This window comes from Balaenoptera acutorostrata, chromosome 9, assembly GCF_949987535.1.
Source record: "Balaenoptera acutorostrata chromosome 9, mBalAcu1.1, whole genome shotgun sequence".
Classification (NCBI taxonomy): Eukaryota; Metazoa; Chordata; class Mammalia; order Artiodactyla; family Balaenopteridae; genus Balaenoptera; species Balaenoptera acutorostrata.
Window position 1 is genome coordinate 3,265,562 of NC_080072.1, and position 17,863 is coordinate 3,283,424.

The 17,863-nt window shown below is 55.1% G+C and overlaps 1 protein-coding gene across 5 annotated transcripts in view; it reads left to right on the forward strand.

Moving 5' to 3' along the window:
• SHANK2 (SH3 and multiple ankyrin repeat domains 2) overlaps positions 1-17,863 on the forward strand; it is a 473,760-nt gene that overhangs the window by 382,054 nt on the left and 73,843 nt on the right. For all 5 annotated transcript variants that reach the window (XM_057553698.1, XM_057553701.1, XM_057553700.1 and 2 more), the window contains 2 exons: positions 13,645-13,727; positions 15,311-15,435. In XM_057553698.1, the coding sequence (XP_057409681.1) occupies positions 13,645-13,727; positions 15,311-15,435 (208 nt within the window). The remainder of the gene's footprint in view (positions 1-13,644; positions 13,728-15,310; positions 15,436-17,863) is intronic.

Sequence of the window (17,863 nt, forward strand, 5' to 3'; positions counted from 1 at the left end):
GGGAGTCGTGAGGCGTGCCCTTTCAGAACTACACATGCTACTTCAACGGCAAACCTTCACACAGAAGGTTTGGTTTCTGCACCATTTTAGGTGTCGGGCCTCTTTCTGCTTTTGGCTCTGCTCACCCCCCTGTGTTCTTCCTTGCTTGCATTCGCTGTAGCACACCATTTCCGGTTCTATTTCGATGTGGAGCAGGATGTACCGGCAGAATCTTCTTGGGGTACCCCCGGGGGCTCTCTGGGGAGCTCAGATATTGACAGGAAGTCAGAGATGCCTTCTCCAGAATGTGCTACTGGAACCGGCACTCTGCCGCCCCGACAGGTCCTTCCCCACCTGGCCAGTGACCCCCAGCTGTTCAGTGTCATGCAGTCCTAGGTCATGGCGCTGGCCCCAGACGGCATGGCTTTGCCTTCGGCTGTGTGTCCTCATGCAAATCACTCAACCTCTCTGTGCCTCAGTTGCCTCATCCAGAGAGTGGGAGTAACAACAGTACCTCCTTCATGGGGTCATCATGAGGATTCAATGAATTTAACACAGGAAGCACTTAGAACCGTGCCTAGTGACCAAAAGTGCTCAAAGACTGTGCATAATAATTATAATGTCTACTATTATTACTTCTCCATTATAACCACTTAAGCCAGAATTCACACCTCCTCCCACGTTGAGCCAACTAAGCACACAGAAACCCAGACACAGTAAGCGGGGAGGGTGTCTCTTTGTGTTTCAGAAAGGACTCTCCGTATGATCCTTCTGAACCTTTCTAGGGCACCTCACAGATGACCCCATTTCTAAAAAGTTTTTTTTTTTCTTTTCAGAGGAAAAGCTCAGATATATCAAACCTGGCACCTGTGTGCGGTCATATAAGTGTTGCTTGCATAGGAGGATTAAGACTTTCTTAGCTTTTATTATATGTAGGTACATGTGGGTTATCTTGAGGCACTCATATACATGTATTATTTGTGTCAGTTCAAGTGTCTTCAGGACATTTAGAACATGTCTTTATAACCCACCGCCCATGGGCCCAATCCGGCCCACCGCTTGTTTTTGTAAATAAAGTTTTATTGGAACATAGCTCCGCCCAGTCATTTACATAGTGTCATGGCTGCCTTTCAGCCACAACTAGCAGAATGAGTAGTTACAACAGGGACTCTATGTCCCAGAAAACCTGAAATGTTTACTCTCCGGCCCTTCACAGAAAGAAGGGCAACCCCTGATCTAGAACGTTTGCCAAGCTCCTTTCACAGGGCTCCATCCACCTGGAAGTGTGTCTCCTTCACCCTTTGAGTGACTTTTAGAACTGCCCCTTCAGTGGAGGCAATCTCTCATCTAAGCCTCAGCACTTGGAACAAGAATAAAATGTTCCCGTGGAAGGGGATTGGTGGTCTGGGGTGGACAGGAGCGGTGGCCGGGCTCTCCCCTCCAGCTGGGGCCTGGCCTGGGGTTCTCGTGACCTCTCACCTTAGAGGTCAGAGCCATCCTGGGCAGGTGAGCTTGGCAGGGGAACTGTGGGGTCAGGGTGAGCCCTCCATGCCCCTCACCCCACCCAGGTTCCACCTCCTCTCCAAAGCCAGGGTCCCCGAGTGACACCCCCGCTCAGTCTGATTCAGTGGCTTTACAGCTGTGGACAACGCCCACCTCCCCCAGAGGGACTCGGGAACTGACCTTGCCAGCTGAGCCCGGTGTCTGTCCGCCAGCCCACTCAGCGTGGTCTTTGGGGGCAAACTCGAGACCGACAGGTGGGGCGGCCCGGCCTGTTGTTTTGATCACCAAAGGAAGAAAAGTCACAGCATCCCCTTCCTGCACTCCCAGCAAAATGCCAGGAACTTGTCCTGCTCCCCTAGTTTTGGTTTTTTTGTGTGTGTCTGTATTTCCCTTGTTTTCTTTAAAGAACGTTAGGTTCAGGGTCAAAGGCCAAGGTTGATGAGTTGGCCCTGCCCCTGGCCGAGCCGCGTGGCCCTGGGCAAACCCTTCCCCCACCAGCTTCATGGACTCTCCTGAGAATGATCCCACCCGCCTGGAGGGTGGGAAGGGTCTTGGGGGAGGTAGTGTGGGAAAGCGGCTTCAACAGGGCTGTGGGCACCGTGCTCCCCACTGAAGGCGGCGGAACAGGAGGGCGACCATCTCTTCCTGGTTTGCCTGGGACCAGCCTGGTTTTAAAACTGAAAGCCCCGTGTCTCAGGAAACCCCTCAGTCCCGGGTAGCCCAGGACATGGGTCACCCCACCTGCATCACAGACCATACACGAGAGTCCCGGGCTTAGTTGTCATTTGTTGAGTCAGTGAGCATCATTTAAGCACCTACTGGAATGTTCTGACCCCAAGCCCAGAGTGGGTGGGGATCCTGTCCAGGGTCCCATTGCCAGCCTTTGCCAGAGCCAGGACTAGAAAGTGGGCCGCCTAGAAGTGAGGCGGGCAGGACCAGGCCCCGACCTGGGGGCACTCACACGCTGCTGGGAGAATCAGACTGTAAACAAATAAATCACAATTTCAAATTCAGTAAGTGAAAAGAGAGAGATAAAGCAGAGGGCAGGGCAGAGCATTGGGAACATGGAGGGTGTGCCTGGGCAGTAGGGAAGGCCCGTCTGCAAAGTGACCTCGGGACGTGACCAGTGACGGGAGTCCGGCTCATGAGGACCTGGAGCAGCGTTCCAAGGAGAGCGCAGGCACTGCAGTGGAGGCGAGGTTGACCAGATGGCCGCAGTGTGGCTGGACCAGGGAAAACAAGGAGGAGCCCTGGGCAGAGCACACAGGGTCTTAGCCACAGTGGGGAATTTGGACTTTTACCCGATTCTGATGAGCAGCCATTGGAGTATTTTTAAGTGAGAAAGATATGATCTGATTTAAGGTTTTTATAATAAAGAGTGAATTCAGGGGAGACTTGTCAGGAAGCTTTTGTGGTCCTCACGTGAAAAGATGATGGGGCCTTGGGATACGGGGAGTTGAGGACAGGTGTGCACATGCCGGCTCTGTCTTGGTGCTCCTGCAGATGACACGTACCGACAGGTTGGGAGGGAACAGGGGCTTCAGGAAGACTCCTCGGGTTGGGACCGGCACCTGGGCACCCTGCGTCCCGCTTGCATGGGTACCAAGGCTCTTTTCCTCTGGCCCTGGAACCTGGAGCATCTTTTCCCTGGTTGCTGGGGGGCCCCGTCCTGCAAGGCTGAGCTCCCTGCTTTTCCGGTGACACGGGAAGGCACGTTGCTCATGACGGCAGCACGCAGCGTCTACACAGGCAGAACCCTGGGGGCTCCTGCCACTTTGAAAGCACAGGGAGGTGCCTGGGCATCCCTCCCTCACGGGCCCCCTGCCTCCCGGCTTTCTGACTCACAGGAGGGTCCTGCTCTACATAAGCGCACGTGAAGGATGTCCAGGCACACCTCCCTTTACTGCACTTTGCTTCATTGTGTATTTTTTACAAATTGAAGGTTTGTGGCAACTCTGTGTCCAGCAAGTCTGTTGGCGCCATTTTTCCAACATCGGCTCACTTGGCGTCTCTGCGTCACATTTTGGTAATTCTCACAACATTTCAAACGTTTTCATTGTTATTATATTTGCTACGGTGATCTGTGATCAATGATCTTTCATGTTACTGTTGCAAAAAGACTACATCTCACTAAAGGTTCAGATGATGGTTAACATTTCTTAGCCATAAAGTATTTTTTTTGTTTTCTATTTTTTTATTTTTATTTTTTTGGCTGTGTGGGGTCTTTGTTGCTGCACGTGGGCTTTCTCTAGTGGCAGCGAGCGGGGGCTACTCTTCGCTGCGGTGTGTGGGCTTCTCATTGCGGTGGCTTCTCTTGTTATGGAGCACGGGCTCTAGGCACGCGGGCTCAGTAGTTGTGGCGCACGGGCTTAGTTGCTCCGTGGCATGTGGGATCTTCCCAGACCAGGAATCAAATCCGTGTCCCCTGCATTGGCAGGCGGATTCTTAACCACTGCGCCACCAGGGAAGCCCAGCCATAAAGTGTTTGTTTTTTTTTTAACGCATTGTTTACTTTGTTTATTTATTTATTTATTTTTGGCTGTGTTGGGTCTTCGTTTCTGTGCGAGGGCTTTCTCTAGTTGTGGCAAGCGAGGGCCACTCTTCATCGCGGTGCGCGGGCCTCTCACTGTCGTGGCCTCTCTTGTTGCGGAGCAGAGGCTCCAGACGCGCAGGCTCAGTAATTGTGGCTCATGGGCCCAGTTGCTCCGCGGCATGTGGGATCTTCCCAGACCAGGGCTCGAACCCGTGTGTCCTGCACTGGCAGGCAGATTCTCAACCACTGCACCACCAGGGAAGCCCCATAAAGTGTTTTTTAATTAACCTATGTACATTATTTTTGCAGACATAATGCTTTTACACACTTAATAGACTGCAGTGTAGTGTAAACATCACTTTTATATGCACTGGGAAACCAGAAAACTCATGTGACTCACTCTGTTTCCATATTCCCTTTATTTCCGTGATCTGGAACTGAACCCCCAATATCTGCAAGGTCTGCCTGTACCTTTATAAGGAAGGAAGCCTTGGGGGTGCTCTGCTGATGTCACCAGGAGATTCTTTTACGTAGGGAGCACGTACAAATATTTCAGTTTACGTTTAACGTTTTCAGAATGAACGCATAAGGTACATTCTCACTAACTGATTAAGTCTGCCACCCTCTGCTGTATGTCACACCCTGTGCTGTGGACTTTCTTTTTTTTTTTTATTGGAGTATAGTTGATTTACAATGTTGTGTTAGTTTCAGGCATACAGCAAAGTGATACAGTTATATATATATATATATATATATATATATATATATATATATACTTTTTCAAATTCTTTTCCATTATAGGTTATTACAAGATATTGAATGTAGTTGCCTGTGCTATACAGTAGGTCCTTGTTGGTTATCTATTTTATATATAATAGTGTGTATCTGTTAGTCCCAAACTCCTAATTTCTTTTTTATTTACCCCATTTCTTATCTCATTGTGATGTTTCAAGGCTGCGGTTGACATCCATATTTTGACATCCAAGGTCACAGAGCTGGTTTGGTGAAACCGGGACCCCCCCCCCCACCCGGGTCTTTCAGCTTCCTAAGTGGCTGGTTTCCCTTTTCAATCACATTTCCATTCATCTCCTCGGGGAGCGATGATCACCTCCTGTCATTATTCTGAAGGCATTTAAGCTGTGTCTTTGTCTTCTCCATTCTTGGCAGGTAACACAGCCTGGTTGTGCTTAGGGAATGCTTTGGGGTGATTTATTACAAAGTCATGAGACAATTTAATTTGAATCAAGTTCTTTGCACATTATTGCTTCTATTGGGAAAAACTTGTAATTGTTTATCATGTTAGTGATGAAGAGGGAGATGCCGTGATCATGGCAGGCGGGGCGTGTTCAGAATCGCCTGTTGGAGAAACGGCTCCCGTAAGAGCGCATCTCCACGGATTGGGTGGGTGGGCTCCGTGGGGACAGCCCGTCATCCTCACCCGTGAGATAGAGATGATGCCGCTTCACGGGCAAGGCCCCCAGGAGCCAGGAGCCGTGTCACTGGTGAATGAATCGGCCACATTCGTCATCTCCCGCGCGTGACACAGAGCAGCCTCGCACAGCCCGCCTCCCTGAGCACCAAGATGGCATGGGCTTCCCATCCCCTGGGAGTTAGGGCTGCCTCCTGCTCGTAAGGGGTGGGGAGGGCGAGAGGGCAACACCAAATGTTCCCCTGACCGGGATGCAGGAAGCAGGATTCAGGGAGCAGCGTGTGTGGCTGCGAGCTGAGAGTGTTGGCGGCGAGTGACAGGTGACTCGGGGAACCCCTCCTGCTCGCTCATGACCCACCAGCCCTTCCCAAGGACCAGACCTGGCCCTGCCCTCTGTAGGGCGGCCCCCTGTGCCACTCCGCAACCAGCACCGCCGCCGTGGTGAGCTGGGCTGCCTGCCCGCGACTGGCATCTCTGCCCAGCTGGGACACCTGTTGAGGCCCCTGGCATCCCCCTTGGAAGAGCTGACGGGCTCTCTGTGTAGCCTCATCCTGATGGGCAGAGCCCGGAAATTTCTAGGACAGCCACTGCCATTCCCGGTCCCTATAGGCCCCGCTTTCTAACAGTGTCCCAGTTCCCACCTCCATCGGGCTCTGTCACCGAAATGCGTTTCCACGGGGAGTGATGCAGACGCGGCTTCTCTGGGGCTCCGTTTCCCTGCCCTGGAGAAGGCGAGGTCCCCCCAACAAGTGCTCTGGGAGGAGCTTTCAGAGGTGATACACGTGCCGGCCTCTCCTCCAGGATCTTCCCCGGCTGTCCCCAGGCTGCCCACGTGGCCTCCGCTGCTCTAGAAAGACCCCCCTGGGGCCCTGCACCCTGAGTTCCGGCCGCCCCAGCCCAGATCTCATCAGCTGTGTTCATCACGCCCACAGCCCACATTCAACATACCTTCTCACCACACACACAATCGTTCTGAAATGATTTTGGTAATTCTGCCTTTGGACCCATTTGCCTGTGAGTAGCTCAGTGCAGGAAGACCCCCAGCGGCTTCTGTGATTTCTTTGCCTTGAGCCACATACCCACGAAGTGTCTCCAAGTGAGAAAATCTGACTTGCAGGTAGTTTTCACATGCAAGGGTGCGTGATGGTTACAAAATTTAGCCAGTAATGAAGTTGACCCCATGTTCAATTTCAGAGACACTTAATTAAACACAGGCTAATTTCCATGTTGTTTGCTGTTTGGATTTTGGAGCCAGTGGATTTTCTTTTCCAGCTTGCAAACATGTTTGTGGGGTCCCCAAAGCTTTGAGGCAGCTGGGGGCTGGGTTGTAGGGCCCAGCTGCTGAAAGAGCCCTGCTGCCTGGGCCTGGCAGTCCACACCGCCCCTTCCGCAAGGCTGAAGGGGATCAGCGCTTCTGACCAAGGCACCGCGTCCAGCGTGTGTGCCCCTCCTGCACCCGCGTTTGTGCCTCATCTGACATCCTCTCCTGCCACGGGGCCGGGCCGGCCTGATGACCTGCAGCATCTCTGGCCAGCATCTCATTCTGGTGCCTGGGAAGAGCGGTTACACCAGCAACAGCAGACCTCCCTGCGTGAATTGTTGAGCAGGAAACATGGCTGTGGGACGGAGTTTCTGCCACATGCTTAAGTCAGCCTTGGGTCATCCCAGCGGGATTCAGGCCTGGCCGGGAAAAGGCTAGTGGGGAAAGTAGAAGATCAGCTGCTTTCTATCGTTTTGGCCTTCCGGGTGATACCAGGGGGAAGCATGGGCTGTCCTGGGCCTGCCTGAAGCTGCATTCCAGCCTCTTGCCACCCCTGGGCCTTGCTCTTGGTGTGCAGGTGGCCCACACCCACAGCCTGGTGTGATCAGCCCCTCCTGCCTCCCAGGTGGGCCTCAGAACCTTTATTCCTGTGGTTCCACCTCTGTCTGGAATGTTCTCCTCTCCCTCTTTCCCTCTCCAGCCTCTCAACCCACTCACTCCTATTCATGCATTGGTCCTCCTCCTACAGGAAGCCCTCCAGCCCCCTTCTAGTTCACACAGCACTATATCCTACACATTTGTGTGATGGTTGGATTCATATTTATCTTCCCACCTGCCAGGTGTATGAGTTTCCTGGTGCTACTGTAACAAATGACCACAGAGTGAGTGGCTGCAAACAGCAGAAATGTATCCTCCCCCAGTTCTGGAGCCAGAAGTCTGAGATCAAGGTGTCGGCAGGGCAGCGCTCCCTCCAAAGGCTCGGGGGAGGATCTTCCCTTCCATCTTCCAGCTTCTGGTGCTTGCCAGAGATCTCGTTGCTTCTCGGCTTGTGGCGGCACCCCTCCTGTCTCTGCCTGTCTTCACTCGCACGGCCTTCTCTCCCCTGAGCCTCTGTCTCAAATCTCCCCCTCTTTTCTCTTCTAAGGACCAAGTCATTGGTTTTAGGGCCCTCACTAAATCCAGGACGATCTCTTCTTGAGCGCCTTAACTAATCACATCTGCAAAGACTTCATTCCCAAATAAGGTCACATTCACAGATATGGGGGGTTGGACTTGAACATAATTTCGGGATCCACATTCAACCCACTACCCCTGACATGTCCACAAGGGCCAGACTGGGTCTGGTTTGTTCCCTCCAAAAATGCCCAATATCCATTCCATCACCTGACACTTCAGGTGAAGTAAGGTATTCAGTAAGGAAAGGCTGCATTAATTTATGAATTAAAGTAGTAGCTTAACCATTGGCCCCAGTTGCTTCTAAACTTTAGTCCTAGGCCAAAACCCAATCCCAGTGGAGCAGGGAAGAAATGGAGCTGTTTGACTTGTCAGGGTCACATCCCAGCTGGGATCCTGAGAGCCCGGCTGAGGCCATCTGGTCTACCCCAACAGTCCTTGTGTTCAAAATTAAAATGCCTGCAATGAGCCTTCCCACGTGAGACAGGGCAGACAGAGCCACCCCAGGGCCCCACCTGCTCTTGTATCTCGGCTGCCTGGGCCCGGCTTCCTGTGGCTTCAGGTTTACAGCTCCTCCAGGATCAGACACCACTGCCAAGGGAGCTTGTTCAGTGACTGACAAATCCTAAATGCCAATTGTCATCGCTGGGACCTGCTACCTTCTGGACCCAAGCAAAGTGCAGCCTTCTCTGTAGGCCCATCATGGGGCCACAGTTAAGGCCACTTGAGGCCTGGCCACCTGCGGTCTGGCCAGGCAAGCACCAGGAGTGTCTTCAGGCCTGCCGGTGGGGCAGGGACTCTGAGGCCCTCTCTGCAGCCAACCGATTTCCCACCATACGCCTGCCTTGCTCCATGTCTATTCAGCACACTCTTTCCTGCCGTGTGCATGGGGCTATTAGGGAGTGAAAAGATGGAAACCTTGCACGGTCTCTACCGTGTGGCTCCCAGGAGACTTACAACATGGGGTTGTGTCTCCCAGTGTTGATGTGGTTCTATATGGATACCTCCTGATTCCACGGCAGCCCAGCCCCCAGGTAGACGGGCATCTATGGACATCTCTTACATTCCCCAAGGCAGCCAAAAGCCTGTACTCCGTCTTTGCATGAACTCGATAAAGGTGCCTGCCCCTTCCTCGAGGCCCTTTACTTCCAGCTGAGCCAAAATCACCGCAATAAACATATGGGTCTATGATGGCCATGATATAATGGTATTCTCCGTAGTTGTACTGTGCACAACCTGCGCAACTGTACTTGGCTGGGCTGAATGCCCACCCCCTTTACCTTCCACAGCTCCTGTTAGAAGAAACTGCCAAAGGAGGGTACGTTTGGGGTACGTTAAAGTGCTCTCCTGCCCTTTTCAGAAAACACATTTGAAGAGAGCACAACGGGATTACATTTTTTTTTCATTAACACACACAGTTAGAATCTTACCAGGAGTAGATGTTATGCCATGTAGGGAGATTCAGAGAGAAAGGGGCATGATGTTTGCTCCCAAGGAGGCCACAGGTGATGGCTTTGAAGGTGCGAAGGGCCCCATCAGAGGCTGGGGCAAGGCTGGAGGGAACCCCCGTGGAGAGATTATGTGACGGCCCCTTGTCAGGAGGGCTTGGGTGGACGTGGCCGGCAAAGGGAACGTGGAACAGAGGCAGTGAGGTACTACGAGGACGTGGGTAAATTATAAGGCCAAGTTGAGGGCATTTCAGGGGAGTGAAACTGAGCAAATGGAGGAGACTCGGCCGTGAGGCTGGGCTGTGATCGGGGTCCAAGGCAGGGGGAAGATGCAAAGCAGGGTGGGCGTGATCACTTTTGGGTTGGGCTGTCTGCGTCCCTAGGCCCCGTCCCCAGGGACCAGGTGGTGGTGGCTTCTGCGTGCACAGCAGGGGGTGCAGCATGGGGACCGTGCAGGTGCCGAGGTCCTGCCCCAGTGAAGTCAGATCTCGTGCATTGGGGCTGCATCTGGAGGGCAGATCTGCTTGGGCGGGACCACGGTTGGCCTGGAGCAGAGGTTCAGGCGGCCTCTGGTTCTCGGGGCTTCGGCGCATCTCTGGCGGCAGCACACAGAAGCCACGTCTTCCGGATGCCGCGGCTGCCATCCTGAGACGGTTTTTAGGTTCATAAAGCAGCCAAAAGAGCCCCTTGGGAGATTCTCACCTGGGGAAGGACCCGCCCTGAGGTCTGGACTGTGGGATTTCCCATTCTGATCCCATGCGGGTGGTCGGGCCATTCGGACAAAACTGGACGTTTGCTCCTGTTTTAAGGGAATGACTCTTGTGTTGGAGTTTCCCATCGCTTTTCAAGGACTGCTACCCAGATTGTAGGTTTCTAACAGCCCGGAACTGCCTTTCCCGTCCTGGGCGGAGCCAGCTGCCCTCTGGGGACCGTCCCGGAGACCTCTTCACTCGAAACCCTGCGGTCTTCCTTCGGCCACTGCCACCGCCACCCCTGTTTTGCACGCCTGCGTTCATGCCCATTTTGCTCCATTTCACGTGGCCCCGTGCTGGGTAACCCCAGGAAGAGGTCACTGTCTCCTGGGGAGTTCGGCACATGGGGATGCCGACAAGGGCACCTTCCCCTGTTGTGAGGGCAGGGGTACTGCCCTCGCTTGCTCCTCAGAGCCCCTGCGAGGCAGGAATTACTGCTCCCACACTGCAGATAGGGAAACTGAGGCTCCGAGAAGCTAAGCTGGTGAATGCCCAGGTTGGGATTCAAACCCAGGTCTGTCTGTGAATGAAGGTGAGATGGGGTCATGATGGGCAGGGGACCGGGGGCTGTTGAGATACTGAACTAATGCAGAAGAGGGGAGTTCAAGCTGCCTTTCTTCAGATCAGAGACTAAGGAGTCAGGCGTTTTCTCAGTGAGCAGGATGACGTAGCCACACGGCACAGGGACAAGACAGGCAGCCATGAGCAAGTCAGGAAGTTCTTCAACAAGTCAGGAACCGCCAAGAGGCTTAAGAGGGGACTCAGGAGAGGGGCTCTGCCATTAGCCTGGGAGGGGTCCTTACAGGAGGAGGAGGGGGTCGGCACATGCAAACGATGACCCCGCTCGGGACGGTTTCTGTTCTTAACACGTGCTGCGTACCTGGGCTCCGATGGATTGCTTTGCTAACTCCTGCTGAGGTCCTCAAGGCGTGCCTTGCTATTATTCCCGTTCTGCAGAGCGGGACCCTGAGGCTCTGAAGGTCAGAGTGACCTCGGGGCCAGAGCAAAGCCAGGATCTGAGCTGAGCTCTGCGTGACGCTAATGCCTTCCCTCACCCACCACGGTCAGTAGGGAGGGAGTCAACCAGTGGCCGGCCAGCCACACTGCCCCTAACAGGTTCCCCGGCCTGGGGGACAGCTGGAGGGTCCAGCTGAAGGTGTCAGGCTTGCCTGCCAGGTGGGCGGAGCCGGCCCACGCTGAGGCCACGAGAGGGGAGAGCAGGACAGGGTCACCTTGGAGCTGGGCAGGGGCAGGCGTCGGGGGCCACATGTGTCCCCACGGGGGCAGGCATCATCTTTCCAGAGTTTCAAGGGGCCCCTCCTGCAGGGGGACGTGCAGGAGCAAAAGGTGTGGCTTCAGCAGCCGGGCCCTTGGAGGCCTCTCGCTGGAGAAGCAGGAGGAGCAGGTGGCGGGTTTGCACCTGCCCGGCCAGGGCGCCCTCAGGCTTGAGAAGTTCAGAGGTGGGGAGAAGGGGTGGTGGGGAGACAGTTGTGTCTGCATTCTGGTCGGGGAAGGCATGGGATGGAAAGGTGGACAGGCCTGGTGGAGGGTCCGCTCACCCCAGGGCCCCGCCCACCCAGCCCCTCCCCTTCCGCTCCTGTGGTTCCCGGGTCCTGGCTCCCGGCCAGCTGGTTCCCGATGGCGGCAGTTAAAGCAATGGCTCCCTGGGGCTCTTTGGTTTCACCGCAAACTGTGGGTATCGCCCCATCTGACCTCACTGGAATCTCAGGAGGCCCGTGGCTTGTTCTCACCACGCTGTGATGTGAGGGGAAACAGGTTCAGAGAGCTCGGTCACCGACTGAAGGCCCGGCCAGCATGTGACCTGCCTACGGACTCCCAGGCCTAGACCCCTGGCCAGGCTTCAGCCCTCGGCTGCTGGGCCATGGGGGCTGAGCTCCAGACCTGGGGCTCCCTGTACCTGGCAGGCTGAGTGCGTGCCCAGGGACTGAACCCCGGCCCAGGTTCGGAGACTACCCTGGACCGGCCATCCTGGATTGTGTGGTCTGCCTGTTGTCAAGGTGTGTGTCCCTCAGTGCTTTCCTGGAAGGCAGGGTCACGCCCACGAGTTCCTTTGTGCGGCACCTCATGCAGGGGTGGAGGGCTCAGCAGTGGCCCGGGACACCTGTGTGTCCTCCGGCTGCGTCCCCCACCTCTCGGAAGCTGCCCCGCCTCGTCCGTGCTGTGCGATGTTCTCAGCTGCTGCGCATCGCGCTGTCCAAGCTCCCCGGCCCTCCTCCTCCCGGGCCACCCTACCTGGGTTGCGGTGCTGCTCCCAGTTGGCTGCAAGCGGGAGCCACGTGCTTCCTGCAGGTGGCGAATCCAGGGCTGGGCAAAGCTGACCTTCAGTCGTCTGGGACTTCGAGCCCGTCCCACCGTTCGCCGTCTGCATCCCCAGGCCTCCCCCTCCAGGACAGAGGCCTGCGGAATTCTTGGGGGCCCGCCCGCCGGGGCCCTTCCTCCTCACCCTGCCCTCCCACGCCAGCCCCTTAGGACCCTGGAGAAAGCGTCTCCGGGCTGCCTCCTGCCCCTCCCCTCCCCCTCCCCTGCAGCGGCGCTCCCCGCCCCCTCCGACTTACTTCCGGGGCAGCAGGGAATCCTGGAGGGATGCAGCCCCCGGAAGGTGGGCGGGGTGCCGGGAAGTCCACCTCGGTCCTGCACCCGGTGCCGCGGGCGGCTGATCACGTGGCGACGCGCCCATACTCTGGATGGTGGGCGGCTTTGGCCACCGAAGCAAAGTTGGAGCTTTGGGTTTTCTTTCCTTTAAAAAAAAAAAAAAAATTCTGTGCCAAGAGGCAGCTGGTGTGGCTTTAGACTGTCTCTCCAAGGGGGGAGCCTGCAGCCCCCTTTCTCCCCATCCCCACGGCACGCCACCCTCCGGGTTGTCAGTGGCTGCCGTGTCACTGGAGTGACCTGCCCCCGCCCGCCAGCCGCCCCCTCCGCCAGCCTGCGGTTTCTCCGTGCGGGATGACGCCCGGCCGCCGCCGCCGCCGCCGGTGGCATTGTGGGCTCCGCGGAAGACCGAGGGGGGCCCGCGTTCCCCCGGAGCGGAGGGAGGGGTCGCCGCGTCTCCGGGTGCCTGCGGCTGCGGGGAGCACAAAGAATGTGATGTTTTTTTAAAGCCCTTCGAGAAGAAGAAAAAAAAAAAAAAAAAAAAGCCTGCTGCCTCCTGTCTGCTCCGGCTGATTTCCGTGCGCTGCCCTGGATGCTGTCTCCGGCCCGGGCTCCGTAACGCGCGGCCTCCAACGTGCCCGCGGGCCACTTACTTTCTCTGCTTTCCGGTGCCCAGAGCCAGCCCGCGCTGCCATCACCATGTATGACTCCTGCCTCCTGCTCGCTCCCGCTCTGCCTCTGCCCGGCCCCCCCCTCCGAGCCCGCCTATCCCGTTAGCCTGCCCCCCAGCTGCCTTCGCTCCTCCTGCACCCGGCTCGGTTGCCTCCATGCTGCCTGGATCCGGCGAGCTGGGGTGATTAATTGGCTATGATGATGAACGTCCCCGGTGGAGGTTCGGCCACGGTGATGGTGACGGGCTACAGTAATGGGCGCTATCCCCGGAATTCTCTCTACAGTGACTGCATCATCGAGGAGAAGACCGTGGTCCTGCAGAAGAAAGACAATGAGGGCTTCGGATTTGTGCTCCGCGGGGCGAAAGGTAAGAGCGCGGCTCCCAGCCTAGATACATCCACATGTGTGTGTGTGTGTGTGTGTGTGTGTGTGCACGCCTGTAGAAAAAATGTTCCCCAGCTCAAAAAGAAGCCCTTTTCCTGGGGGTACTCGGTTGCTAGACAACCATGTTCTTTAACATTCTGCCTGTTAAAACATCGGGGCTTCCTTTAGGAATATTTTTAATTTTCTGTACACAATATTGCTCTCTCTCTCTCTCTCCCCCCCCCCGTCCCTCCCTCCCTCCCTCCCCCCATTCTTTTTTTTTTTTTTAAATTCATGGGTTTCATCTATGTTTCATGGTTTAGTTCAGCCTGATTGTGGCTGGCTTCGGAGCTCCTGGTCTCAGACGCCCAGAATTACCCGGTCCCGAGTTTCGGGCACCTCAAAACTGCCCCGTTCTGGGAATGGGCTCCAGCCCCGAGTGCGGCAGGCGTCGGGGTGCCCGCCTCTAAGGTGACTTTGCAAGATGGTCCCCTCCGCCGTGGCCCAGCCGGCAGCATACATGTCACGTGGCCTGCAGTGAGGGCTCCAGGAACATGTTCCACGGCAGTGCACCCACCGCCAGCCCTGAACTTGGGGTCTTCCCTTCCAGAATCAAACAAAATGGCATCACCTCCCCGTGAGAGGAGACATCTGTGCCCCGCGTGTGTGGGGAAACCATGTGCAAGTTTGATCTCGGAGCCTCCGTGCCACGCTGGGGGTCCCGCACCTGTGCTGGCCCGGGAGGCCTCCTTCCCCGGTGGCAGCCCCACCTGCTCAAGGCTCGGGCTGCCCTGACAGCAGCTCGTCCAGAGGGAGGGAGAAGAGATACATCTGTCCCCGTGTGTGTCCATGACTGTCTGTGTGATGTCTCCCCTCCCCCGACCGAGGCCGTCTTCCTCTTCCCACCTGCCACCCCCGGCCTCACATGACCACCCAGGAAAGTCCACCTCTTCCCCTAGAGTTTCCCTCTGCAGCTCTGGGGCCCAGAAGCCAACGCTGGCTCTGCTGAGGAGGGGGTGCCCAGCCCTCCCGTGGACGCTGGCCGCAGAGTGGCCACAGAGGGCCGGGCTCCCAAGAGAGAGAATTCATAAGCGGATTCCAAATCTGCAGCCACCCACTGGGTCAGCGTTCTGTTCCGTCCACGCTCCGAGTTGAATTCCCTTGGTTGCGAGTCTACGTAGATGTAAATTTGGCAAGCGGTTCAGTGTGGTGTTTCTGTAGCTCCATGTGGTTATGGGGGGAACTTTTCCATTTATAGAACTGAAAATGTTTAGTCACTGATGCTTTTAAAGAAAATGACAGGCGTGTACATACAGACATGGACAGGGGAGCACGTTATCCTGTGTTTTCAGCGCAGAGGCCAAGAGAGATGTTGGTGGCACCAAAATGCAGTTGGCTCCGTCGCTTGAGCTGGTGTTGACCCGTGACCAGGAGTGTCAGCCCCTTCCCAGGGGAAGGCTGGCCTGGGCCACCCACTTCCCACAGAGACACAAGGGCCTGCTTTCTCCCAGGGTCCCGTGGGAGGCCTGGGCTACCAACTTGGAAACATCTCCCAGGCTTGTAACGAGGTATACCTTGTCTTCCCAGCGGATACGCCCATCGAAGAGTTCACGCCAACGCCAGCGTTCCCAGCCCTGCAGTACCTGGAGTCCGTGGATGAAGGCGGGGTGGCATGGCAAGCCGGACTGAGGACTGGGGACTTCCTGATCGAGGTAGGGACAGCGGTGTTCATATCTTTCTGCTTGGGGAGAGTGCCGACTCTCGTGGGGTTGGGGTCTGTGGTCTGGCAGCATGGTCATTGGGCCAGATCTGGGAGCACGCATGGAGGCTGCCGTGGGCCGGGGTTGCTTGTTTTTTTCCACCCGCGGTGGATGCCATTTTCTGAGGACTGTGCGTTGGGATTGTCTTTGAGACTTTGGCTTTACCTCTTTGGAGGCTTGAAATGTATGTAACTTGGCCGTTGGTCTCGAAGTAGGAGGTAGACGGAAGAGAAAGATGGTTGCCGTGATGTCGGGGACACGCGTGGATCTGTGGTTGTGACTGTATGAATAGACCCAAGAGGAGCCATGGCCCATTCTTGTGTCACGAGGGCAGGCTGGAAACCGCTGTACTATGGCTCTTGCTCACATGAGGTCTGTAGCGTTGGTGGCTGAGAGTCTTGATTTTTAAGTCGATGTAACTGACCGGTTGGATGGATGATGGCCCTCCAACACCAAGGAGCCTGGGCAAGGTGGGTGGCTGGAGTTGATGGTACAAAAAGGAAACTTTTAAACTCAGATGCTGGGAAAACTAGCTTTTGCTAGTAGTGAAAGGAGGGAGAGTCCTCTTCATGTAAAAAATCTCACTAGACGTGCGTGCCCGGCTGCTTCAAGCCTCACCTGGAGTCGCCATGTTGGTGTGTCTGAGGTACCAAGCTGCCGGCACACTTGAGCTCCCTGCCTTTTGCAGGTTTAGGTGTTACTTTCAAAGGAATGTGTTACTCTTTGGAAAAATCAAGAATAAAAGACTATGTTATACCTTGAAAAAATTACTTTTAAGAGGCTTGGTAAGCTCAGATGGCCCCCGTTGGGAGTTCATGTTTCTGGCAAGGGCGTTCCTTGGGGCTAACCCTCAGCCCTGTCTCATCTGCTCTGGAAATCCACCTCTAGGTGGAAAGAATGGGTGCATGGTGTCCAGCCGGGCACTCGGTGCCTCCGCCGTGGGGCCAGCCAGACACTTGTTCGTTCTGGAAAGGAGACGATCCAGGCCATGGCGAGATGGCCACTTGAAGCCATTTCTCTCCATGATGCCTAACCTTCCGCGGGTGCTTTTTTGAGCTGCAATTTTGCTCATGATCTCCTTGGTGTTTCTGAAGACTATTAGAGTGATGGAAATCCGGAAGGAAAGATACTATTGGAGGAGAGAGAGCCAGGTAAAACAGAGAGGGTGCTTTACCTTATACCAGGCATCGTGCGTCAGTCTCACTTTATGTGCTGAAAGATGTATTTAAATTACTACTGACCAATCAGAGCCTGGCTCAGATGAAGAATTGCACTCATTTGGATTCCTCTCCACTGAAACTGTGGGATGCGTACCCAGCATGGTGGAGACTGAAACCCACTGTGGTTTCGTGAGTTAACTTGATTTGTAACCTCATGAAAATTCAGAAAGACTGGGTTGAATCATCCTCTGTAGGTTGCAGTTGTGATGTAAGTCCCCTTCCCGTGTGTGTGTGCGTGTGTGTGTGTGTATGAGAGAGAGAGACAGAGACGGAGAGAGAGACTCCAGTAGGCTGCCGTAGCTGTTGCTGGTTCTCGGTTTTAAATAATAAATGAGGGCTGCAGATGCAGGAGCATCCTTGGTTGTTAGGCTCATCCGATTGTTTCCTTGATAAACTAGTCAAAAAAAGAAGCGTGGGACGGCCGCAGAGCGTTTGCTGAGCCCACCCCTCTCCCAGGAAGCAGAGCTGCGCTCGGTTGGCGGACGTGTCCACAGTGCACGCCTGGGCCAGGTAGAGAAGGCACGCCACCTGGTCGGATGGATGGAAGGCTGCATGGAAATTAGGAGGGTTAAGAGTTTCTGCCCTTCTGTTTTCCAAGCACCTCCTTTGACATTGCTTTTAACCTCTGCTATGCAAACATATTTGTCCTTTTGGAACAGCTTTTATATTCTGGAAGCCTCTGAATTCCAGGATTCCAGGAATGACTGGCCCTGAGCTGCCTGAAGGTTATGTTTGTCTTATTAAATGTCTCAAATGACCTGAAGGAGACGTGGGCCCAAAACAGCCCCAGGCCCTACAAGGCTGCTCACCACGGGTCCTACTCTAATGGTGGGCTGGGGGGGGGGGGTGCCTGGGAACCTCATTCCTCCCAGTTCATGCCAAGGCTGCCTCATGGGGCCTCAGAAATTCTCCTTTAGGAGCTTGGGTGTAAAAGACTATCTCCATTGAGTTGTTTTCCTAGCTACCGGATTCCGCCACTGAATAGTAAAATCATTTATAGCCTTATAGGTGCATGTTTTTTCCAACGGAAAATTTTTCTATGTTTTTCAGTGAAAAGTTTCAACCTTGGAGGGATTGTTTTAGACAGACTCACATGTCTTAGGTTGGTCTTTGTTTTGACCGGAAGCCATCCTGGAGGCTGGGGTTTCTGGGCTCTTGGT